Source organism: Oreochromis niloticus, linkage group LG18 (genome assembly GCF_001858045.2).
Source record: "Oreochromis niloticus isolate F11D_XX linkage group LG18, O_niloticus_UMD_NMBU, whole genome shotgun sequence".
NCBI lineage: Eukaryota > Metazoa > Chordata > Actinopteri > Cichliformes > Cichlidae > Oreochromis > Oreochromis niloticus.
Window position 1 is genome coordinate 26251102 of NC_031982.2, and position 26601 is coordinate 26277702.

General features: G+C 39.6%; 2 protein-coding genes across 2 annotated transcripts; both read left to right on the top strand.

Moving 5' to 3' along the window:
* Window positions 1–6908: 6908 nt before the first annotated feature.
* pex19 (peroxisomal biogenesis factor 19) lies at window positions 6909–12639 on the top strand. Its single transcript, XM_003447464.5, has 8 exons — window positions 6909–7040; window positions 8500–8588; window positions 9927–10089; window positions 10180–10265; window positions 10347–10520; window positions 10603–10773; window positions 10862–10906; window positions 11100–12639. Exons 1-8 carry the CDS (start codon window positions 6977–6979, stop codon window positions 11184–11186), a joined length of 879 nt encoding a protein of 292 aa, XP_003447512.1. The 5' UTR covers window positions 6909–6976; the 3' UTR covers window positions 11187–12639.
* Window positions 12640–14190: 1551 nt separating this feature from the next.
* Window positions 14191–26352, top strand: copa (COPI coat complex subunit alpha). The gene is made up of 30 exons (XM_003447463.4): window positions 14191–14408; window positions 14731–14844; window positions 14940–15013; window positions 15231–15311; window positions 15824–15900; window positions 16072–16181; window positions 17875–17984; window positions 18538–18637; window positions 18834–19052; window positions 19321–19471; window positions 19703–19769; window positions 19876–19951; window positions 20118–20200; window positions 20501–20726; window positions 20851–20989; window positions 21348–21510; window positions 21677–21823; window positions 21975–22164; window positions 22250–22345; window positions 22458–22546; window positions 22709–22832; window positions 23470–23559; window positions 23688–23791; window positions 23883–24029; window positions 24154–24294; window positions 24395–24577; window positions 24763–24873; window positions 24983–25144; window positions 25269–25463; window positions 25947–26352. Exons 1-30 carry the CDS (start codon window positions 14369–14371, stop codon window positions 26004–26006), a joined length of 3669 nt encoding a protein of 1222 aa, XP_003447511.1. The 5' UTR covers window positions 14191–14368; the 3' UTR covers window positions 26007–26352.
* Window positions 26353–26601: the final 249 nt, after the last annotated feature.

The following is a 26601-nucleotide window of genomic DNA, read 5'->3' on the forward strand; positions in this document are numbered from 1 at the left end:
ACGTAGCTCATCAGGCTCACAATCCATCAAAACTCAAAGGTTGCTCCCTGTGAAACAATAAATTTGAATTTGGTCTTGAGCCCAGTTTGGGTGAAGATTAAATTCTGACCAATACTCTAGGAGCAGTAGTGATTCTTGTAACAACATAAAGTCTGCATTAATGTAATGTATCAACGGGACACTTGCTATTTTAGAAAAGTTATTCTTTACATTTGCAAAATGTTTAAACTTCATTGTGCTCAGTCACACCTGTTAGCATAAAACTTGAAATATTAAAATAGTACAAAACCTTTGATAAGTGACAGTAAAGATCAGTTTATAACAACTAAGACATCAAACTCTTGTATTTGTCTTCGTTTACAATTGCAACAAATTCCACAGAACCAATATCTTTGAAAATGAGTGCATGCTTCTGAAACATTTGATAAGATGGATATTTCAGAAACATTAGTTTGAGTCTGCTCAATTGCAAAACAAAGGAAAAACTACTGACTTGCATGAGATAAGCATCTGCAGAGTCCACCATTATATTGTTGTTCACATAAGTTTCTTAAACCATGAACAAATGAGTAATTGTCTAATCTGGAATGTAAAGTGTAGTCATTTAGTGACATACAAAAGTGAGAATGAGAACTTGCAAGAATAAAAAAACAAACAGTAAAATAAAAACTGTCCTTAACACTAAGGCAATTGTATGCTGTGAGCATACAATTACAGTTCTGCATGGCTTTCTGCAAGAGTCTGTTTCTTAGACCATGCACTAGTGAGATGCACTGCCTTCCACCAATGTTCATTAGGACGTTCTGAATGACTTCAAAGATGCCCTTAAGTTCCTTTGGATAGTCTATGTTGAGGGCAAAAAGAAGGCCCATCAGCATGGAAATGGCACTTGAGACATCCCTCAGATTAGACAGGATTACTGCCGCCTCAAGGACAACCAACACATCGATGATGTCTTCTTCTTTCACCATCACAATGCCAACTTTCATCCTCTTAGAAAACGTGTCTTCAATACCTGTCGGCTATAAAAGGGTTCAAAGACAAAAAAATAAATAAAATTACACAATTACAATTACACAATATCCCTTGTGCTTAAGAATTCATGTCTTTCCAAAGAAGAGCCATACTGATGCTTTGGATGATGGTGATTGGCTTTGAGTAACACTTATTAGTTGTTAAAGTTTTTTCAGAATGAGATATGCACCCCCATGTTACAAATCCATTTCTTGCTTTAAACAAAGACCATGTTCATAAATAACTGAGCATGTCTTCAATTGCAGAATTCAAACAAAATTTTCAATTTAAATGGTAAATGGCCTGTATTTGTATAGCGCTTTACTAGTCCCCTAAGGACTCCAAAGCGCTTTACACATTCAGTCATTCACACACATGGGTGGATGACTGAATTGTGGCTCAAGAGTTGCCAGTTTGTCTTATAATTGGAAGGTTGCCGGTTCGAGCCCCGGCTCTGACAGTTTCAGTCGTTGTGTCCTTGGGCAAGACACTTCACCTGTTGCCTACTGGTGGTGGTCAGAGGGCCCGGTGGTGCCAGTGTCCGGCAGCCTCGCCTCTGTCAGTGCGCCCCAGAGTGGCTGTGGCTACAATGTAGCTTGCCATCATCAGTGTGTGTGAATTTAAATCTACTTATGCTAAATATTGGCTGTGCTCTAAACCAAATCTGGCTGAGAATACATGAAATGTGCAAGCTGCAGCTACACTACAGAATCAGATTATGGCTCCATAGACAATGCTTCTTTAATCAGTTTATTGATTAAAGTTTATTTTTCCCCCTATATTAACAGCATGAAAAAAGAGCATATAGACATGGCTGAACAGGTTGCATAATTGGCACTGAATATCAACATCCACCTTTACCCAGCTGCCCAATGACTCTGGGCCAGTAACCTTTAATTGCTTACCCAGTCTACACAGTCTCTTTTCCAGGGTCCAGGACATTTCACCAAAGTATTGCCCCCCACAGCTGTAGCAGCCACTGCAGCCCCTTAAATATCCTAATATCTCTGCCATTACAATATACAATGTGAGAAATCAAACGTAAAGCTGAAGTGAACAGTACAGCAGCGAAATGTGAAAGACCCTGGTGACATCTATTGTTTCATAGATGCCACATGTTTCATCCACCACAGTGGATTTCATTTAAAATCCACTGTGGTGCTGTCATTATTAAATTTACTAAAAGAAACAATGCTAACCTTCACAGTCTTGAAAGTGTGTGAGGGCTCTTCCTTTAGAAAATGAGGTCCTCTGTCCTCTTCCTTTGTGTAGGGCTCTGGTCAAAGAAGTCAAAAAGAAAACAAAAACACTTTTTAAACAGTGTTTATGAAGCATGTAGACAGCTCCAAATTCACAGCTTTTTGATACATAATTCCATCAATATATGATTATCATTGGAGATTTTGAATCAGGCTTATCAGGACATTCAAGTAGAATATGATATCCAACCTACCACCAATATACACAGATTCTGTAAAAGTTACCACACTAAATGTCCAGTTGTGAAATATGATGACAGACTTTACTTATCAGCTTTCTTTCAATGAGTTCATCAGTTGAACTGGATAACCTAAAACTTAAACAAAGGATTAGATTTCGCAGTTGAACACTTACATCATCACCGAAGCATTTTATGAGCCTAGTTAGCCCTCCTATGCCGCTCTTGATTTTGTACAGCTCCACGAACCTCTCCATAATGGTCAAGCACAGCAAAAAGGAACCCTTTCAGGTCAACAGATGTAAGACAGGCAAATTCTGCTTCAACCTGAGCAATGGAAGAAGAGGGGTGGAGAGTACAGGCAGAATAAAAAAAAGATTCTTTGAGACCCAAATTTAAGCAAACAGTCATCTGAGGCCCATTAGAGAAAACACAAACACACAAAAGCAAACAAACAAAAAGATGCACTTTACCTGCCGTTCAGCGAACAAGGAAGTTCAGAGAACAATAAGCTCTGTCTTGAAATCTTTTAAAGTAGAATGATTGTGAAAATGACTCATGTGATGTAAAACTTTAGTAAACGTGCGATGAAAAGAACACTGAGTAAAAGGACAAGTAACAATTTCCTTATTCCTCAGATGTTTACCTTGATGAGCAATACTGTTTTAGTCCAACTGCCTCATTAAAGTTACACAACAGGCTTTTTTCATTAAAGCCAGCAAGTCCATTACATACTCCCTTTTTAGATCTGAAATACTGTGCACATTCTGTGTATATGTAGTGGACAGCAATTTACCCAAAAGAGTGCAAAGTTTGCAAGTCCAACTCATTTAAATAACAAAGACAGATGTGATCATCTAGACCTGTGAAAATAAATTAATGACAAACCTGCAGTTATGGATGTTATTACAACCACAAGAACCTAAACAGTCTGCTCCATTGCTTTTGTTAATGAATCATTTGTTGGTAGCACGTCTGAATATTTAGTTTATGCCACCTGCATGCGATCATCAATAGTGCAATATTACTTCTTAAGAAGTACCCTGACACTACAATCTTTATATCATTTGTTCTACAGAGCTATTAAGTTACAATATAATCTGTGGTGTTTCCAGTATGACAAAATGCACAAATTGTAACTTACCATTTGACTCCACTGACAAAAATATATCCCCAGCATCAAGTTTGGCTTCACAGACCTAAAATAAGTAAAATAAAAATATATGTTATAATTATATTGTTTTCGCCATTTACTCATGTTTGCTAATTTTCTGACATATAAACAATGTTAGTTTTGTTACAATACAGAGAATGCAGTTTAATTAAAAGGTAAATTATGCAAAAAAAAAAAAAAAAACTTCTGCAGTATACCATACCAAAAATCAGTGTCTCTGATGCCAGTTATTTTATCACTACAGCTCTTTTAGTATGAAAACTCACACAATCTAGTCATACTGATCACAAGAGTTCAAAAATAAGTCAAAATAGTGAGCTGTTGTTAAGCATTAAGCATTTTTTGGGTAACAAATAACTGCACAATATAATTAAAGCAAAAAATAAGCACACTGGAGGACTATCTGATAAAAACTAATATAATGCTGGTTTGTAGACCATATTTTGTCTCAGTCCTCAGCGCACTCTTGCAGCTTAGCATGCAGCAGTTAATAACAACTTAAGTGATTACATAGGGGTAAACAGATGACAACAAGCATCGGAGTCCTGCCAAAAAGTTCTTTTTGAACCCAGTCAGTTATTGGAAATATTGCCAAAATGAACTTCCATCAAAATACAACAGCCTGTGAACTTGAAAGAAAAGGGCCACAGACGCAGAGAGAGAGCGTCACCTGTAACCATGGCAACGTAACAACAAAACATGACTGTCAAAACAAAACCCCGAACAGCCCTGGCCCGCTACAATATGTTGAAATAACAAACAGCTAGAATTACATTTTACAGTGTATGGACTGTAAAACTGACGCGTTTCCTGAAAATAGAAAAAGGAAACCCCCGACATCTGGTATCACATAGGCATTTATACAAGACTGATTTGACTTATTTAAATCGTTCACATTTCAACAATTAAGGCCTGTGGGGCTAATAACTAGATAGACATTTTTTTAAGTGTATTTTACTACGTAATAGTAGTTCTTCATGACACAGCTCAGGGGTTTTATTATTGAATTTCTAAATAAATCAATTTCCACATGACATTAAAAAGGAAGTTACACTCCTTTACACACTATGTCTTGCTCATATACGATTCTACTGGTTCTGAAAGTATTTATAGTTCTCGAAGTCCATTTAAAAGTAAAATGTTGATGCCTAACAATATATTTTCCAATATAATGACAAATGTGAATGTCTGTTCCATGATCTATTATATAGGCTAGTGCCCTGTGTGTTATAATGTCTCTGTAAAATTCATCTTGTGCTTTGTATTAAAAAAATTCTGATATATGATCGTTTATATAATGGTAATTATATTTTATGTAAAAAGGAGAGGGAGAGGAAGGAGGGGAAGGGGAAGGAGGGGGAAGGAGAGAAAAGAAGAAAAAAAATTTGTCACTGTAAATGAGATATATACTTTGTTGCCTGAAATGTACAGAGTGCCAATGTAGATAAACATGTACAGTGGCAATAAAAAAAAATAAATAAATAAATAAAAAAAATCTGGTGCACTACAGCTGTATCACAAAAATTGTGGCACAAAGTGTCTGAACTGGAGAGGATTCTAAGAAGCACAAAGAGATTAAAGTACTCAACTAGTCTTTCTAATTCAAATTAATTAATAATTTTTCCACTTTGCACACAGGAGTGCATCTGAACATAATGATATAAAGTTATAATATTTCTAATCTCTGATATTTGGCACAATGGCTGCACAGTTAAGGGGTTAGATGAGGACTAAATGAACTAACTATTGCTCAGAATTCAGTAACCCACGTTTTAAGAACAGCATCTTACATGTTCATATCATGTCCAAAAATACAACACGTGATATAAAAAACAAGGGAAAATAAATCAGGTTCTCTATCAGCCTAAAACTAAGGATAATAACCACTATAAACTGTAATGATATTGATTCACTTCATGTTTCAGAGTTTTCCTCCTCTTCTTTTGCTGCTCCCTTTAGCAGAGTTCACCACAGTGGATCATTTGCTTTCATCTCAGCCTCTGTCTACCATGTCAATTAATCTTTCTGTCTGGCAGCTCCATCTTCAACACCCTTCTTTGCATGATCCAACCATTTCAGCCTTTCCTTACTAACTTTGTCTCCAAGCTATTCAACCTGAGCTGCCCCTCTGATGTAACCATTTCCAGTGATGGTGCCATGATCTCCAAGATGACATCATAACAGGTGATCTTGTAAGCCTTAAACTTTTTTTTCACTCTTGCTGCTGTCCTTCTATCATACATCACCCCTGATACTTGGCTCCACACACTCCTCCCTGCCTGCACTCTCTTCTTCACCTCTCGTGTGCACCATCCATTGCTTTGGATGGTTTACGCAAAGTACTTAAAATCAACTACCTTCACTATCACCACTTCTTGCAGCTTCACTCTTACACCTGTCTCCCTCTCATTCAAACACATGTAATCTATCTTGCCTTCTACTTATTTTCATTCCTCTTCTTTCCATTGCATACCTCCATCTCTCCAGGCTCTCTTCCACATGCTGCCTGCTCTCAATATAGATCACAATGTTATCCACGAACATCGACGTCCACAGAGACTCCAGGCTGACCTCATCTGCCAACCTGTCCAAACAAGAAGGTGCTCAGAGCTAAACCCCGATATAATCCCACCCCCACCTTCAACCCATCTATCAGTTAAACTGCACACATCACCACTGTCTCACTGTCCTTATACGTGTCCCGCACCACCCTCACACACTTCTCTGCCACTCCTGACTTCATTCTATCACACGCTTTGGCTAGATCCACAGTTCAAGTCCTTTTAATCTTCCCTATACTTCTCTATCAGGACTCTCAAATAAAACAACTGTAGTTTAATGTTTGCGAGTTTTAAACTGACTAAATGTACAGAGCAGTGTGGTTTCTTATCAATGACATTTACAGATACAGAATTTGTCCATTGTAATAATAAGAACAACGAGGTGAAGATGGGATAAACACCATGTCCAAACAAAATCTGTAAAATATTTATAATTTAATAAAAGTAGGATACTTTAAAATAAAGACAATCTCAAAGAACAATGAAATAAAGGCAAATTGTACAGTGAAAATGACACAAAAGGGTGACCACAATTAAATAGAAAACATTTAAAAAGTCACATAAATTCTAATAAAAACAGAAATTAAATACAGGAAGTATTATGTAAACATTTGTGCTTTTGTGTGCGCGTTTTCCATAACACTAAACAACACTCCAGAGTAAAATATTTAACCGGCCACGAGGCGGCGCTACATTTAAAATCAGACTCGGGTGAGTGACGTAGAGGTGTTCGCGACATTTTTACAGCAGAAGCGGCAGTTTCCGCGCTGGGTTGGAGAAGGCAACATCATGGCGTCAGGAACAGGAGGGTCGTCCGATGGACACGATGCAGAGCTGGAAGAATTATTAGACAGTAAGACTCGGCATTAATATTTTATCAGTGTGTGTATTTCTGAACACAGCAGTGGGATTTTCGTGCAGCTTCGTGGTGTCGCCGTGTCCTTTTTTGTTGTTGTTGTGCTTCCACCGTGTCAGGGCTTAGCTCAACGTCAGGTGCTCCTGCCCGGGTCCCAAAGATCTGCAGAAGTAATGTTCAAGAAGAAACGTCAGCACGAATCGCTTCATGTCTCTGCTGTCAGATAACTTTATCCGGGTTCAGTTTGTGCCCTTCATCGTGTATCTGCACAGAACACGGAGTCAATTTCCTTAACGACATATTTTGTTCAAGGCAAATTTTCAAAACAACCCAGCTTAGGATTTAAAGTGTTTTATTTTTCCAAATATGTATAAAGGCTAAATTATATACAGTTTTATTTTCTCAACAGTAGGTTTTCAATATAAAAGACATTCATAACAATAATAAAACAATCAGAAAAGGGCTAAAAATCTTCAAACCACTTTATATATTTTTCCTTCAATTTAAAGTCATCATTTGTCTTACATAAGACAACATATTATTGTGTTATGTGCACCAAATTCTGACCCTTCCATCCAAATGTTGCAGCAGAAATCAAGACTCATCAGACCAGTCAAACCTTTTCTAAGCTTCTAGTTTTCAAATTAGTTCTTCGTTGACAGGAATTTCACCTGGCGTGGTCTTATGCCCCTGTAGCCCTTGTACTTCAAAGTTTGATGTATTTTGCATTCAGAGATGCTTTTCTGTGTTGACTGGTTGCATTGAGTGGTTATTTAAGTTAATGTTGCCTTCCTGTCAGCTCGAAGCTTCCTGGCTATTCTCTGACCTCTGACATCAACATGACATTTTCACCCAGAGAACTGCTGCTCACTGGATCTTTTCTCTTTTCACACCATTCTCTTTAAACCGCAGTGATGGTTGTGTGGGAACATCCCAGTAAATCAGCAGTTTCTGAACAACCATTTCATATTCTAAGTTACTTAAATAACCTTTCTTTGCCACTCTTGTGGTCAGTTTAAGATTAAGCAGGTTGTTGTGTTTTGCTAATTAAAGGTCAAAATGAGTGTTTGAAGAATGAAGTGATTGTTGATTAATTGATTAGTAAAAAAAAAAAAAAGTCACTGCCTTTGTGTTTTAAAATGTGAATATATTATGCTTTTGCTAATTTTCTTTAATAATGAAAATAATCCTTTTTTATTTTGAACTCAGAATGAGTTGATTAAAAACAAGAATTTTATAGAATAGACAATTTTATAGTTCAGAAAAATTGCTGCAGCATCATATGCTGCAGCAGGATGTCATATGCTGACATCCTGCCCATCAGTTATCCCAGTTATCCCATAGCAATGGGACAAACCCATAGCAATGGGATAACTGGATAATTATTTGTCAGTGAATATGAAACCATTAAATGCATTTTGACTGAATTGGTTCTAATGTCATCGCTTTCTTTCAGGTGCGTTGGATGACTTTGAGAAGGCGTCCGTCCCTCCAGCCCCTGAACCTGCAGCCGCTTCGTCCTCAGCCAGCAGTGGTGCACAAAAGGTGCTTGCGAAATAATTTAGAATAGAATGTTTAGAATAGAAGGCCAGCAGCAGCTTCCGGTTCAGATTTTTCTGCCTCAGGACACGGAGGAAGTGCGGCCGCTGCTGGGCCTTCTTTACCGGGGTGATGGTGTTGTGGGTCCAGGTGCCCAGAAACCTGAAGGTGGAGACAGATTCCACCCGTTCTCCATTTATAATCAGTGGGGAATGGACCTGTCTGTGCCTCCTGAAGTCCATTATGAGTTCTTTTGTTTTAAGGACGTTTAGCTTCAGGTTATTTTCTAAGCACCAGAGGGACAAGTTCTCTACATCCGTCCTGTATGCTCTCTCATCTCCATCAGAGTTGAGTCCAACCATGGTGGTGTCCCGGTGGCAAATTTTTAAATAAAAGTTTGGCTAATAGTGAATACCAATACTTTTTTTTTTTTTTTTTCAGTTTTTTCAGAATCAGAATCAGAATCGTGTTTATTGGCCAAGTATATGTGCAGACAAATACAAGGAATTTGGTTCCGGTAGATGGTGGCTATCAAGCACAGCAATGTAAAACACACACACACACACACACACGTCTATATATACATTACACATGCATACACATACATACACAAAGCTGTGTAAACCAACTATAAATAACTAAACTTATATACATAAAATACAGAAATGAAATGAGGTGGAATGAATACTACAGAATGTACATAAGGTGCAGTTGCAGTCTGGCAGTGGGGAGCAGTGTGACAGGTCAACTGTTTAGGAGGGAGATGGCGAGGGGAAAGAAACTGTTCCTGTGTCGGGTGGTCCTGGTCTGCAGGCTTCTGTACCGTCTGCCAGAGGGCAGTTGTGTATTACTGTTGTGTATTCCCCATAATGTTAGGAAAACTAGGAAATGTTGATTTTAAAGAAAGAACTGAGACAATTTGAAGTCTTTTCAGTCCTTCATCACTTTTTTTTTAACATTTCACCACCAAAAAAACTGAGGTCACACAACAGATAAACATCGCAACTTTCTTATTTCCTGATATCAGTAAATATCAGTATTTGCAGATGGCAATATTTGACTGATAAAGCAGTGCTTTTCTGTCTTTTTCTGTTAATTTTCTATCCAAAACTGCAAACTAGAAAGTGTCGGTGTTATTTTAGTTTTGAGCTTTCAAATGTTGGTTCTTTTACTATTAGGAAGCAAGACTGCTGCAGGTTTACATCAAGTGTAAGCTAGAGTCGGGTCTAGAACATAAAAACAAAACAGTTTCAATTCAGATGGAGTGAAAAGAAGAACATCTCCCTCAGTTTTTCCTTATTTCTAAATAAGGTATTTTGGGGTTTTTTTCTCTGCCTGTCTCAGCCCCCTTTGCTTGAGGACTGTAAGCTCTTCGAGACTCTCTTTGAAGGGGACATGGCTGCCCAAGCTAAGGAGGAGTGGGAGAAGGCCATGACGGAGCTGGCTCAGGAGGAACCGGAGCTTCTCCAACACTTTCAGAAGCTATCAGAGGCTGCGGGAAAAGTTGGTAAGATATAGGCTTGTGTTGACTATGGTTTACTTCTAGTCTTCTGCCTATTTTGGCTTTTTGGCAAAATACTCTGTTTATTCTGACCAGGTACTGACACTGCCTCCCAACAAGAATTCACTTCCTGTCTTAAAGAAACCCTTCAGGGGCTGGCCAAAAATGCAGACAACCTGAAGGTGGGTCAAGCTGAAATTGTGCAAATATGATGAAGGTTTTGCATATGAGAGCAATTTCATAGTCTGATTGTTTTCTTGCAGTCTTCGGGACTAGCTGGAGATGACCTTGTCAAAGCACTAGAGGGCCTAGGGTTGGAGGAGGGTGAAGGTGGTGGTGGTGATGATGGAAACATCCTGCCCATCATGCAGTCCATCATGCAGAATCTTCTCTCTAAGGAGGTGCTTTATCCATCCCTGAAGGAAATCACTACTAAGGTGTGCTTTTGGTTTTATAGCAGACATTATATTCTGCAGTATCCCATTCAGTAATTGTATTAACTGTACTTAATTCCTGCAGTACCCAGAGTGGCTGGAAACCAACAAACCGAGCCTTAGTCCAGAGGACTACCAGCGCTATGAGCAGCAGGCCAAAATCATGGGAGACATCTGTAAGCTCTTTGAGAGGGAGGAAGAGGGTGCAGCAGATAAAGAGAGCACATTTGAGAGGATCATGGACCTGATGCAAAAGGTGATGCAGCACTGTCTCTTATCTCATACAAACACCAGTTTATGTGTAGAGTGAAACTGGTAACTCATCCTGTTTCTTTTACCAACAGCTGCAAGACCTTGGACAACCACCCAAAGAGCTAGCAGGTGATGCGGTAAGTAAACACACCATTGTGTGTTTGACCTCGCTGTACAACTAAGATTTCAGGGAAAGAAAATGTGCTGTAATTTGATTGTCCCTTTCATAACAGAACTGCGGTTGATGTTTTAATCTGAATTTTATGTGATTTTAAATGAGCACAAATATTTATAGTTCTTCCTCTCTTTTTTTTTTTTCTTCCTCTCCAGCCTCCTGGCTTTAACTTTGACATGGACTCACTCAATCTCCCTGGAGGCCCTGGGGCCGGGTCAGCCGAGCAGTGCTCCGTCATGTGATGAGGGTAGTGGCGGTGTCCATCTGAAGCACTTGAGCCGAAGGGTCGCTCTGTGTGTGTCAGCAGCGGGGGAGAGTGACAGAATGAGAAGCAAATGTCAGGCAGGAGTGTGACTAATCCGTCATCACCGCTCTCCTCCTAAAGAGTAAAGTGTGTGGAAACAGAAGCAACATAAGGAATCACAAACAACACAAACACACATATTCTTCTCCATAAAAATCATGGAAGGCACAACTAAGAACATTTGGACATCTTTTCATTAGCAGCTGCCACAATTCCTTCACACTTTAATTTTAGCAGAGTTTCTGTAAGAAGAAAATACCACTGGCCTTCTCAGTGTTGTTTTTACATACTGTTTAACCTTATGGTAATTTACATCAAACCACTTCACGGGTATAAACGGTGCCTTTTCAAAGTGACTTTAAGTTGTTGTTTTTAGGTTTCATTAGAACGTGAAATTTCATCTATTATTCAGCTACAATCGGAGTTAAAATGGTCTGAATTTGCAATAACATCCCAAGTTGACACCAAGTGATTGTTTTCCAGCATTTCACTTAAGCTAAAAGCTTTAACTTAGAAAGTTTATGGTTAACATGCTAGAAAACTATGAAAAATGTGTACATTTGTTAGTTATTTAAAAGATTAAAACAACTAAAGAGGAGTGAAGCCCTCATAAGAGATTTCCTTTACCTCTTAAAACTAAGCCAGCTAATTTAATAAGACCCATTTGCTATTCCTATTTCCAAAATATTGATTTGAAGTGATTGATGATTCCTGGATGCCTTTGCTGTGGTTGAAGTGATCATTATAGTGTAGAGTAACTGTGCAAAGTGCTTCCCTGTGATTCCCAGTGTTTTCAATGTGCAAAATGGTGTTTTCCTTTTGGCATGGGGTCTCCGCTGGGAAACAACAATCACCTGAGGTCATGAAAATAAACCCTATAAAAGTGCGTCATGTTTGTTCCAGAGAGGGCGACAGACAGTGTAGTAAACATCACATTGTGTTTCGTGAAAGGGAGAGAGAAAGAGGTGGCTAATACATGGAGATGCGCTATTGGGTAAGACATCAACAACCTGATGTTGGCACTTTCTGGCAGTGCCTGTCGGGTTTGTGTAGCGGATAACAGTTGACTTCTGTAACTGTAGAGAGAGATCTAGATATCACACGACCACCAGCCCATCAGTGACTGTATAATAAAGGGTTCTGTGAAAGGAATCAGTCAACCATGCACTGAGAAGAGATGCGATTTACATCAGCTGAGGGGAGTGCTGCTGCAGAGGTTTACAGAGACCTGTGGTTTCATCCCATTGTGGGGTGGGACTCAACTCTCAGGGCCGATGCAAATGTTTCCCACAGCACCGTTAAAAGTAATAAAAAATAATGATGATAATAAAACTTGTTTTTGACACTATTCTTCTGTAAATATATAAAATAAAACTAATGATATACTGTAATTGTTCCCGGTGTGATTTTTGTCATTATTTCTTTCATACTGCTTATGGAACATGAGTAGAAATATTGTGTCATAATCAACTGCATTAAGAGAAGTTTTACTATAAGTTTACTGCACTTCAGTTTGTCTATGCTGTAGTCATGACTAAAGCTATGGTCATTTTATAAAATATGCTGCATTACTGGAGAAAATCTGTAGTAAATGAAGTAAAGGATTTTTTAAAATTTAAATTCTCAAGTAATAAATAATAAATTATAAATTTATATACACTCATTTTGAACATGTCACTGTAATTTGGGGCTTTTAATGACTTCTTTTACAATGTCTTTAACATGACAAAACCTGTTAACATCTTATTAGTAATCTTCATTGACTACAGCTGGTAGTTTCTCTTTGTCAGCATGCCACTCAGATAAAGATTGAGTTATTTGGCCACAGTGATAAAGGGTTTGTTTGGGGGATTAAAGGAGAGTCTTTCAAAACACTGTACCAACTGTCAAGCGTGGTGGTAGTATCATGCTCTGGGGTTTTTTGCTGCCAATTGTATGAGTACACTGGACAAAGTGGATGGAAAAATGAAGAAAGGGAACTAGTTCTAAATTGTTCAATGTTACCTCAAATCAACAGCTAGACATTTGAAACTTGAAACACGGTTGGATTTTCCAACAGGACAGTGATCCCAAACACACATTAAAACTAAAATAGATACAACAGGCTTCTGGAATGGCCTTCTCAAAGCCCTGACCTCAACACTCTTGAAAATCTGTAGACTATGATTATAAGCACATGCCATGAAACCAGTCAGCATAAATAAATTCTACCAAGTCTGACAATAAGAGTTCCATCCAGTAAGAATTATTCTGACTGTTTTTAAAGTCATTAAAGATGTATGATGTCCTATAACCCAAACCTGGAAAACGAACAGGTCAAAGAAATCACTAAAAGCCCCAAATTACCACAACCTTCATGCCTACAAATGCGTGTGTGTAAACTTCTGACCACAACTGTATTTTGAGACGTTTAAAGAGGAAAGAATTGTGTAGAAGTCCACTTTCTTTTTGTTGCAATCCTAGATTATTGATTTTTTTTTTTTTTTAATCCAGTGGAAACGCATTACTTCACATTACAGGCGCCCCCGCGTGCCACGTATTGTGCCTGCAGCAGATGACGTCATCAAATTATAATTTGCAGTCGGATTTAGAAAAAAAGAATTTTAGAATCGTTTATGAAGAAAACAATCTTAATCTTAATTAATTTTTTTTAATTATGAATTTCTCACTTTAATCTAATAGAATTTGTGAGTTCATGACATTGACATTTTAAAGAATAACCTTTTTGTCTCTTAGATTTTTACCGCTTTTTTAAAGAAACGAACGACTCTTTATCCGAGTACGTATATTTATTTCATACGTCTAAGGAGTGCTTGGAAATATACAGATTAGATTTGTTATGACGGCATTTAGTCGCATATGTCTTGTCTATGTGTTACATTTCTACGCGCCGCTGCCGTGGAACTTTCTGCGTCAGATTTTCGTCGCAAAACTTTATTGTTCAAAACCGGAAGACAAAACGGACTACGTGTCAGGAAAAAGGAGAATCAACTAAATGGGCGAAGGTGGTCAGGCCGCTTGATTCAACATATCTGCAGAGTTTAGTCCTTTTTAATTATTTGCTCTGGCTGAGTTTTGTCTCAGCATTAAAAAGAAGACCTTTGCGGTTCACCAGTAACGATGTTAACAAAATTTGAAACGAAGTCGGCCCGTGTCAAAGGTAAGAGTCTGCTAGCTACTTATTAGTAAAGAAGCTAACGTTAGCTAGTTGACGTTATCGTCCTCGGTTGATTATTCATTCAGAGTTGTCTCTTTATTCTTGTTTTTAAATAGATTTTCCTCCGACTGTCTCTAACTAATTTGTCGTTATAGTGTCTTATTCAGATGTAGCGATAAATGGACAGTAGTTGTACGTGTCCTTAGCTGTCCGGCTAACATCACTTTGCATGTTTAAAAAACCGCTGTAAATTAGGATGATGCTGGTCGTCTGAAGTGTAATAGCCTCTTCTGTGAGAGATCTGACGAGCTGTTTTACATTTCAGGCCTGAGCTTCCATCCCAAACGGCCATGGGTTCTTGCAAGTTTGCACAACGGAGTCATCCAGCTGTGGGACTATCGGATGTGTACACTTATTGACAAATTCGATGAGCATGACGGTAAGACGGTGTTTTAGCTCGAGTACGCTGCTTTAGCTTACAGACTGTGTTATTAATGGAAGTGAGGTGTGATTTAATGTGGTCTCTCACCACAGGTCCTGTCAGAGGGATTGATTTCCACAAGCAGCAGCCCCTGTTTGTGTCTGGAGGGGATGACTACAAAATCAAGGTGGGACTGCTGTGGCATCAACACTCTCACTAAATGTCATGAAGCTGGATAAATGTTGTTTAAGTGCTTATTTTTATGTTTCTTTGGTTTGAGGCAGTATCTCATACTCAGGATTTCTAATATTTTGCCTAAACATCTAAGGTGCTGCCATGTCTTAATGCACTACTGTAAAATGAAACCTAGGTGAGAGCTGAGTAAATGTTCTTTTTGTGTACAGGTGTGGAACTACAAGCTGAGGCGCTGTCTCTTCACCCTCCTTGGGCATCTTGACTACATCAGAACCACCTTCTTTCACCATGTGAGTTGTCCTGCTGTTTTAACATAGAAAATGGACAAGTGACAAATTAAAGGAAACCTTGAACCTTTGACTCCTGCAGTGACTCTCCTATTTTGAACTACTTGTGCAAATCAATGGAGATATTCAAGATGATCACCTTTTATCCTGTGAAGTGCTCTCTTCCAGAATGGCCTCCACCAATCTGGCAATAGGATTCATTAGATTAAATTATGCAACTTGTATGCTATGGCTTTTCCAGTCACCAGATCTTAGCCTATCATTCAAGATAGGATAGGTTGTCTCCAAGTCCACGGGAGAAATCATTAGTTTTATTTGTGATGGTGGAGCACTGTGCAACGCTAAAGCTGGGATTCAGTACAGTACTACATATTATGGTAAACACTTTGTCTTTAAGGGGTTTTAATTTATATTGTCACCCCACTGGATTAGTACTTCCTTCTGTTTTTTTTTTGTAATTTATGTTAGAACAATTTAGACTTAAGTTATTTCATTAATTGTCACCTTGCCTGTAGGAGTACCCCTGGATTCTGAGCGCTTCAGATGATCAGACGATTCGCATTTGGAACTGGCAGTCCAGGACGTGTGTCTGGTAAGACACTGTGTAAAGTTTAAACTGTTGTTTCTCACAACTTGCACATAGTTAGGCTGTTTAATTGAGATTTTAAATAAACAGAGGAATGAAAATTGTTAAAATTTACCATAATGAAAATGAATGGTCTGCCCTAATTTCTTATGTTTCCTATTTCTTTCTTCTCTGCAGTGTGCTGACTGGCCATAATCACTACGTGATGTGCGCCCAGTTCCACCCATCTGAGGACCTGGTGGTGTCGGGCAGTTTGGACCAGACTGTGCGAGTGTGGGATATCTCCGGTGAGGGCCTGGGGATGGCAGACCAGAGGACAGCGGGCTGGGTTTTGGGGGAGGGGTTGGGAGCAGAGTGGTACAGATGAGGAGGAAGAAAACAGGAGCAGGACCGAAGTGAAGTCCTAAACCTCTTCTTCCTCTCTGACTTGTAGAGGATAAAACTCTGTGGGCTGTTTGCAGAAACACCTCTCTTTTGATAGATGGTGAGAGAGTTAGATGCAGTGGAACAAATTTATGGTGTGGTATTTATTTATTTTTTTAATTTAATACTACACTGTAAATAAAAGCTCTGAAAGGAGAAAGGCCTTACAGATCAGATAGATGCACAGTGAAAGGATAAAATCCACATAGATGGATAATTGGAGAGGTGTTTCTGTGCCTGTGCATGCTGTAAAAATCTTGTGGTTTTTCTTTCTCCTGTTTCTTGTCTTTAGACTAACTGCACTCATTTGCTTTCACTTCCTTTCATGTGAACATGCATAAGTTCTAACATTCACCAATCCTGGGTTTATGGAATTTAACTTAGTTTTTGGATTGAGCATGGTTGCATCCATTTGTACTTTTTTTTTTATTTTTTAACTTGTCTATCACATGACTTAACTGCAGCATGTGTTTTCATTTTTTTATGATAAATACATAGTATGTTTATGGGCAGGTTTAGCTTTAAGGGGTTACTTTGAACTCATACTCACAATATAGAAAATCCATACTGCTTTTGCATCCAAACAAAAACATTAATTGGTTTTAAAAAAAGTAAATCTTTTTTTTATACACTTAAACTTTCTGGCTGTCCCATATTTCTATATGACCTATGACATTTGCACGACTGGCTCTACTATTAAAAAAAAATAATAATAACATGAAATATACTACAGGTTTATATTTCCTGTAGTCATTGCAACTTATTGGTATCATCTTCATTCCTAACCAATAATTGTGGCATTTCAGACTATACTAACTGCACGTCATTTAAACATTGTGACTGAAATGTGCATGAGCCTTTAAGAAAGCAAACTCCAAGACTCATAATCCTGATACTCAACGCCCCATCGAGGCTCACCTTTACAATGCTAGCTACCACCCACTCCACCTCCATCAGCCAAGTCCACACACTCCCTGTGTCCTCCTTATCCCATGCTCTCCCTGGAAACATCCACACCTGCACATGGGTTCCTAGTGTCATTTCTGTTTCCTGCGTGTCATCTCTCTCTGTGCTGTTGTACTGTCTGCTCACCACATTGTTTTAACAGGCAGGAATCATGAATACAAGCTGTGTTTTCTCCATCTTTTTTCATTTCCTGATCTCACTGAGTCTCTGAAATAATCAGCTACCTTGCTCTGCTATCCATCCAAATCACAAGTGATTCCGATTTCTTCTGTAAGATGATGATTAATTAAACCAATCAAAGCATGGCTGCAGGAATGATTGTTTCCAGACTCAAGCTGGCAGTCAATGAGAAAGCAGAGGTTGTGTTGGTGTGTTTCAAACCTGTGTGTGTGTTCAGTAGTACAACAGTGCGCTGTGTTTTTAAACCCCCCTTTTTGTGGCCTCGCTTCTCCAATGATGATTCTCCAAATTTGATATCTAAATAATATGTATCTTGTTTTTCCCCATGTTCCGATCCTCTACTGTGGTTGTGCCCTGTGTAACTTGATTATGGCTCCCCCCTTTGCATGCGGTGCTCTCTGATGGTTCCAGGTTTGAGGAAGAAGAACCTGTCTCCAGGTGCTGTGGAGACGGACGTGCGCGGCATCTCTGGTGTTGACTTGTTTGGTGCCTCTGATGCTGTTGTTAAACACGTCCTCGAGGTGAGAAGCAACTTTGTACCTTTTGTAAATGTTGTGGTCGTTTGAGTGAATCAGCCTTTAAAGGTTACTGGGGGGAACCTTCATTTGTTCCTGGTATCTCATTACAGGGAAATGTCCATTCGTAGTCTTCGGCTCACATATTGTTTGGATGTCCTTTTTGTTTTTGTTTTTTTTCCTTTTACAAAATATGAAATGCATCCTTTAGAGTGAAAATATAGAGACAAGTTCATTGTTAATGAGGTTCTCCAAATCATCAAAGTCCATGATGCAGTTCTGTCTGGAAAACACCACCTTTTAGCCCGAGCTAGCAGTTGAATCTGTGTTTTAAGGGGTATGTGATTACGACTTAAGGTCAGAAATATTCAGTCATAAAAAAAAAAACTACATTGCTTGGGTTTTGTTTTAATGTAGTATTTTATGGTTTCTGTGTGATATATTATTTATTTAATGGTACTGAAACAGCTTCTCAGAGAGTAACACAGTTTAGTTTCATATAGAACGATGCTGTGCTATGACAGCTGTTTGTGTGACTTGAGGTTATGTTTATGTTCAGGGTCACGATCGTGGGGTCAACTGGGCAGCCTTCCACCCCAGCATGCCTCTCATTGTGTCTGGAGCTGATGACAGGCAGGTGAAGATCTGGAGGATGAATGGTGAGTGACTTTACATGAGCGTTAGAAGTTGATGTTCACGGAAACGAAAACCCCTGACTTTTCTGTTATGTGCCAAGAAGTAGGTATTTCATCAAGCTAACTACTTCACTAATTGTTTCCTGCTGTAACTGTTTCTGCTTGTTTTTTGTCTTTAATCATGTCTCATTTTTTTGTTTTTCCCCCCGTCTGTGTTCAGAGTCCAAGGCATGGGAGCTCGATACATGCCGTGGGCACTACAACAACGTGTCCTGTGCCATCTTCCACCCACGCCAGGAGCTCATTCTGTCCAACTCTGAGGACAAGAGCATCCGGGTGTGGGACATGTCCAAAAGGACTGGAGTACAGACCTTCCGCCGTGATCACGATCGCTTCTGGGTGCTGGGTGCCCACCCAAACCTCAACCTGTTTGCTGCAGGTAAGTGCTGACAGTGATCTGATCAAAACAGGAACATTAACAGATTTTCAAGTTCAAATATCAATTTGCAACGTAGTTGTTTGGTTAGTTTTGAAGCTGATCCTTTGCATATCAGGGAAAATTTGAAAAAAAATGATTTTAATGGTTCTCTTAAGTTCACATGGCCTAGTAGCAGGAAATGTCTGCCATGTATTTCCTGAGGAGGGGAAAAATACAGTGTGTACGTGTGAAATTTGCACTGACGGATGGTTTATTTTGTGTCTTTAAGGTCATGACAGTGGTATGATTGTGTTCAAGCTGGAGCGTGAACGTCCAGCCTACGCCGTACATGGCAACATGCTTTACTACGTCAAGGATCGCTTCCTCCGCCAGCTGGACTTCAACAGCAGCAAAGACACGGCTGTTATGCAGCTGCGCAGGTGTGGTGTGCACAAGATAGCATTTTGAGTATACGAATACTGTACATTCACCTCTTTATTTCTGCAATCAAAAAGAAATTGGTCTAAGTAATTGTGGCTAGTGCTTGTTTTTGTCTTTCGTGGGGTTTTTGGAGGGTTTTTTTTTTTTTTTGTTTGTTTAAACAAACAAAAAAAATTTTATTTTAAAACCAAAATAACCATTTTACCTGTTTTACCTTCTCCTTAACTTAGTGGGTCTAAGTTCCCAGTGTTCAGCATGTCTTATAATCCCGCTGAGAACGCTGTCCTGCTCTGCACTGTAAGTGTCTCTTAGTTAAAATGCACTCGCACACATTAATTACTTACTGCTCAGTTAAGTGTGTTGGTTCGCTTCTGTTTATTGAAATGCTCTTTACCTCCTGCAGAGAGCAACCAACCTGGAGAACAGCACCTATGACCTGTACTCAATTCCCAAAGAAAGTGACTCTCAGAACCCCGATGGTAAAAAAACAACAACAAAAAACCCACTTTAGTTATGTTTTTTCTCACACTCTGTAAATATTTGTTTTGTTTTGTTTCTTTACTTATTGAATGTAACTATATGCCTCCAGTTTGTATCTCCTTGAATGAAGTAACAAGAGGCTGTCTTTTCTTTTTTAAATTCCAGCACCGGAGGGGAAAAGGTCTTCTGGTCTGACAGCAGTCTGGGTGGCCAGGAACAGATTTGCTGTGTTGGACCGTATGCATTCTGTAAGTGCATATGAAAGTTTACAAAGTAGTGAAATATATATACGAAATTCCTTTTTAAAAGATTTTTTGAAAAGTTGGTTAATTCTATAAAAAGAACTGAAACTGTTGATCAGTAAATCATTTGTTCTTAACAAATGATCGATTAAAGGCAGTCTGGCATGTTAATCTCCAACTGAAACAATCAAGAGTCCATTATGTGACTTGTGCAGCCTACAAATATTTAAAGAAAACTTTTTACTTTGCTTTTTGTCCTGATCTGTAATTATTTATCACAACGTTTTCTTCATTTCTCCATTGCAGCTGCTGATTAAAAATCTGAAGAATGAAATTGTGAAGAAAGTCCAGGTGCCGAGCTGTGAGGAGATCTTCTACGCCGGGACAGGCTCACTGCTGCTGCGTGATACCGATGGCGTCACACTGTTTGACGTGCAGCAGAAACGCTCCCTGGCCACTGTGAAAATCTCCAAGGTCAAGTACGTGGTGTGGAGCGCAGACACCAGCCACGTGGCTCTGCTGGCTAAACACGGTGAGTGGATGAGATGAATATCTGCAGATTTGACCAACAGATGTTCAAACCTGAAGGGTTTTCTCTGCTGGTTCGCAAAGGAAGCTCTAAATCTGATTTTCTCTTTTTTCTTCCCTTCCCTCAGCAATTATGATCTGCAACCGTAAGCTGGAAAGTCTGTGCAACATTCACGAGAACATCAGAGTGAAGAGTGGAGCCTGGGATGAGAGTGGAGTCTTTATCTACACCACTTCCAACCACATCAAATACGCCCTCACGTCTGGGTATGTGCTGCTTAGAAAAGGCAGTGTTTATTCATTCCCACAGGCACAAGTCTCTGGGGAGAGAAACATCTTAACACAGACCTGTAGAGTTTCAACAGAATAAGCTGTCACTGAGAAAGTTCTAAGCTAAAATGTTGCCTTAGTGCTTGTTTTCTTTGACAGTGTTGTGCTCCCAGATGTCTTTTAAAATAAGCACAGCAGTGGCTTAGAATAATTGGAGCATTGTTTTTGCTCAAGTATGTACCTTTATATTTTAAAGACAAATACAACTTTGTTGGCTTTGAATTCTCTGGACAGAAAAGATGAAATCTTTCACAGTTAGAAAGCATCAGTTCATGACTGCTTTGTGTTCCTGTAGTGATCATGGCATCATCAGGACCCTGGACCTGCCCATCTATGTGACCCGTGTGAGAGGCAACAGCGTTTATTGCCTGGACAGGGAGTGCAGGCCTCGTGTGCTCACCATCGACCCCACAGAGTACCGCTTCAAACTGGCCCTGGTCAATCGCAAATATGATGAGGTCGGTTCTTAAGGGTGTTGTCCTTAAAGTGATAATCTGAGTATACTGAAGGAGATTAAACACCAGAACTGTGCAGTGATAATCTGAGTTTCATATTAAACACCATTACATTTTTACCAGGAATCATTTGGTTCCTAATTCTGAGGTCATTCCTGTTACTCTTCAGGTGCTCCACATGGTGCGCAATGCCAAACTGGTAGGTCAGTCCATCATTGCCTATCTGCAGAAGAAGGGCTACCCCGAAGTAGCACTGCACTTCGTCAAAGATGAGAAGACGCGCTTTAGCCTGGCTCTGGAGTGTGGCAACATCGAGGTGAGCTGGCAGCATTAATCAAACACTTCTGTACCTATTCTATCAGTTTTTAAGATAAGGGTGGAGGTCTTGTACATGATGAGCTCTAATCAAATCACGGTGAGACCGAGATCCATCTGCAAAATTAAAAATCAAATCTCTGTACTACCAGGTGGCTCTGGAGGCAGCCAAAGCCCTGGATGAGCGCAGCTGCTGGGAGCGTCTGGGTGAGGCAGCACTGCTGCAGGGTCACCACCAGGTCGTGGAAATGTGCTATCAGAGGACCAAGAACTTTGACAAGCTCACCTTCCTCTACCTCATCACTGGTAACTTGGCCAAGCTACGCAAGATGATGAAGATTGGTGAGTGAGGATTTCTATTCTTTATTTGGTTAAGGTGTGTATGTTCTCTTCCAGTATTTCTAATGGCTGTGTTATCTATGTGTAGCTGAGATCAGAAAGGACATGAGCGGTCACTACCAAGCAGCACTCTACCTGGGAGACGTCAGCGAGAGGGTTAGAATCTTGAAGAACTGTGGACAAAGTGAGTTAATTTGTCAACATTCATTCATATTCTGTCGTATTTTGCTTGCCCAGCCTTCATGGGAGTAAAATGAAAAATCATCATGCAAATTTGTTTGTGTGCATGCTTGCAGAGTCACTGGCCTACCTGACTGCAGCCACACATGGGTTGGATGAAGAGGCTGAGGCACTAAAAGAGACGTTTGACCCAGAAAAGGAGACGGTGTGTTCACAAAACATTCTTCCTACACAAATTATGGGAAACAATAACATCCAGAAGCAGTGAACCTAATGTTTTTTTGTAAACAATACAGCAATTCCCATGTTGATAAATAACATAATTATTGCTTAATTTTAATTTTAAAATGGTTTGTGTGACTTTTAGGTGCCAGAGGTTGATCCCAATGCACAGCTCCTGCAGCCACCTCCACCCATCAACCCTCTAGACACTAACTGGCCTCTGCTCACCGTTTCAAAGGGCTTCTTTGAGGGAGCCATTGCAGCAAAGGGTAAGTCAAGAGCCATGATGGACTGAAAAGGAAGAAACATGATACTTTGAAGTTTCAACCATGTTAACTCAGTTCAAATGGAACCAAGAATGGAGACACATAAGTACTTGTGTTTCTTTAATTCAGAACAAGGTTATGTGATTGGTTGGGTTTATCTGTTTGTTAGCAGGTTAGTCAAAAGTTGCATATGGACTTGCAACAAAACTTTATTAGAGGTGCAACTTGGCCCAACCTGAAAGTGATCAACTGATGAATATTTGGAACGATTTTTTAGCATTGCTAGATAGGACAACGTTTGACATTTCATATAATATCTTTACAAATACATACCAGATTTAAATAAGAAAAACTGAGACATCCCTTCGATGATTTCAAGAAAATGTCACAATACAATCTGGATCCAGATATCCAAAGACTCACATGCAAGGTGTGAGGGGGAGTTTTCTGCCTGGACTTGGATTGCTTTTAAAACAGCTGATTGTTTTTTTGTTTTTTTTTGTAAATCTTTCTAATATGCATAAGTGTTTCTGTTTTTAAAGGTATTCGAAGATGAAGTAATTGTACAGGGTAGTAAATGTAGAAGTGTGTGTGTGGGATTTAATATGGGCAAAGTGAGAACAGAGTTCATGTGTTGTAGGGAAAGCTGGTCAGATGGCTGCCGACTTGGACATGGATACTTCAGGAGGCGAGGGCTGGGGAGATGATGCTGAGCTTCAGCTGGATGAAGGTAAATTCAGAATGATTTTAACAAATCATTTTCTCTCTTTTATTTTTTTATTATCTTTTTTCAAACTTTCGTTGTGCTGCTTGAGCCTGAAACAATTAAATGTGTATCTTTTCCTCTTTTTCTCTAAGATGGCTTCATGGATGCTCCGGAGGGATTAGGAGAGGAAGGATTGGGAAAAGAGGAAGGAGGAGGATGGGAAGTTGAGGAAGACCTGGATCTTCCTCCAGAGCTGGTGAGAGAGAAAACATTTCTCATGTTAAACGTGAAAAGAGTACAAAGTATTGAGCTGGTCAGCTTTACGTTATCTTTACACCAATCAACAGGATGTACCAGTTGGTGCAGGTGGAGGAACAGAGGACGGCTTCTTTGTCCCACCAACCAAGGGCACAAGTCCAACCCAGATGTGGTGCAACAATTCCCAGCTGCCAGTGGATCACATCCTGGCCGGCTCCTTTGAAACTGCAATGAGGGTACGCTCATATTGACAGTGTTTTCCAACACCACTTACTTATTTTTGATTCCCTTTAATAACATATATCATCGTTTAAAAAGGAAGCATAAATTTTTAATTACCGTTGCTTGTTTCTACCATAGCTGCTCCACGACCAGGTTGGAGTTGTGAACTTTGGCCCCTATAAGTCGCTTTTCATGCAGACTCTGTCCAGAGGACGCACTTCTTACCTGGGGCTGCCATCCCTGCCCTGCCTGCGTGGGCACCCACAAAGGAACTGGAAGGTACAGCTGTTCATTTGATATATTTGTTCCTTCTCTTAATAGTTTCTAATTTATTCCACAAAGTAGAAAATGACTTTTTTATCTTTAATTTTCTTCTCAGGACTGTGGAGCAAAGCAGGGGCTGCCTGCTGTGGGCCTGCGTCTCTCTGATCTCATCTCCCGCCTGCAGCAGTGCTACCAGCTGACCACAGCTGGACGATTTGAGGACGCCGTTGAGCGCTTCAGAGTCATCCTTCTGTCTGTACCTCTGCTGGTGGTTGATAACAAACAGGAGATTGCAGAGGTAAGCAACAAGCATGCCTTGAACCTGATCTGTTTAATCTCTAAAGTCCATTTGTAATGGACCTAATAAGCTTTTGGCTGTATGATTCTCATGGCTCCTGTGGCTTTCAGATAAACTCATTTTGTTGACATGCTGATACACATTTATATATACTCAGATATTTAACTGGGTTATATGTGTTTTAGGCTCAGCAGTTGATTACAATATGCAGAGAGTACATAGTGGGTCTGACCATGGAGACTGAGAGGAAGAAGCTGCCTAAAGACACTTTGGAACAGCAGAAGAGGTTGTGTGAGGTAAAAAACACGATGAAACCTTCACTGATTCACGCTAAAAAAAAAAAAAAATCACCAAAGCATGATGAAAATGTTCAAAAAAATGTGTGTGTTTGTGTTTTCCTTGCAGATGGCTGCTTACTTCACCCACTGTAATCTCCAGCCAGTCCACATGGTGTTAGTGTTGCGCACAGCTCTGAACCTCTTCTTCAAACTGCGTAACTTTAAGACAGCTGCAGGCTTCGCACGACGTCTCCTCGAACTTGGGCCCAAGCCAGATGTTGCACAGCAGGTTGGTTGTTCATCACTCAAAGCTTATTTTTTTTTATTTTATAAAGGTCTTTATTAGATGGCTTGTAATGCACTGGTGTCATTCTCTTGCCATCATCTCCTTTGCAAAAATTCTCTTTCTTTAGACTCGCAAGATTTTGGCAGCCTGTGAGAAGAACTTGACAGACGCCCACCAGTTGAACTACGACCCCCACAATCCATTTGACCTGTGCGCTGCCTCTTTCGTTCCCCTGTACCGCGGACGCCCCGTTGAGAAGTGCCCTCTGTCTGGAGCCTGCTACTGCCCCCCTTACAAAGGCCAGATCTGCAGGGTCACAGAGGTAGGCCAAACAAATGTATATGAAATTCTAGGGACCATCATTTAGTAAAGGAGAGAAAATTTGGTCTGAATGATCAAGTTTCTTGATCACTCAGATCTGAAACTGTAACCATCTTTAATAAGAACATCTGGTAAATTGTTTATGTTTGAAGGTATTTTATCTTCAGTAAGGGAATAAGGTCTGTCACCAAATAATATTATCACAGTAATATCTGTTGAAGATTTGCAAGAAAAAAGGCAATAATACTATCAGTAAAGTTCACCTTCAGCTTAGTGAGTGGAAGCCTTTTCAAATCTTCAAATGTGGTTGTCATGGCAAGATAGCAGAAATTTTTTATTAACCACTTCTAAGTTCCTGCTTCTATTTTTATATCATTAAACATGCTGCCTTCACTTTTCCTTTTTATTTATTTAAATGCCCATCTCTGCTGTAACTACCACCACCCCCCCACCCACTAATTTGTAATGTGTCCTCTTTTTCTAGGCAACGGAGATCGGCAAGGACGTGATTGGTCTGCGCGTGAGTCCACTTCAGTTCCGCTGAGAGGATGAGAAATGAAAACACCTCCACTCTTACTTTGTTGTAGTAATGATACAATTATTTGCATGAGAAATGGAAGCAGTTATATGTGTTTGCTCACAGTGCTGTTAAACCTCTATAAATCCTTTCTCAGCTATCTGTTCCTGTTCATCACCGATCCTACTAAAAGCTTTTTGTTGTAAGTGCTGCTGCATCAACAACACAGTGCTGTGTGCTTTATTAGAGCTGTAAAACCTTACTGTTAACCCGCTTCTGACTTGTATGACATGAATAATGGAAAATGAACAGCAGTACGCTGTGTATCTGTGGGAAACTAAAATAAAAAGGTCCTTTTATGAACACAAATGAAGTGTGCGAGTTGGGCTGTCTCTGTGGTGTTTTTAATACGCTATGGTGTCTGCAGAAGGAAGATTAAAGTGAAATGAGAACATTTGATGTGCACCTCAAGGATGAGTCATGAGGAATGAAAATGGAAAAACCTACACCGTGGACTGGCTCCTTAGTTGGCATTACAAATTAAAAACAAGGGGGTGACATTCATAGTAAAGTTTGTTATATGGTTACCTGTTACACCTGACCTGATTCTTGTTAAATATTG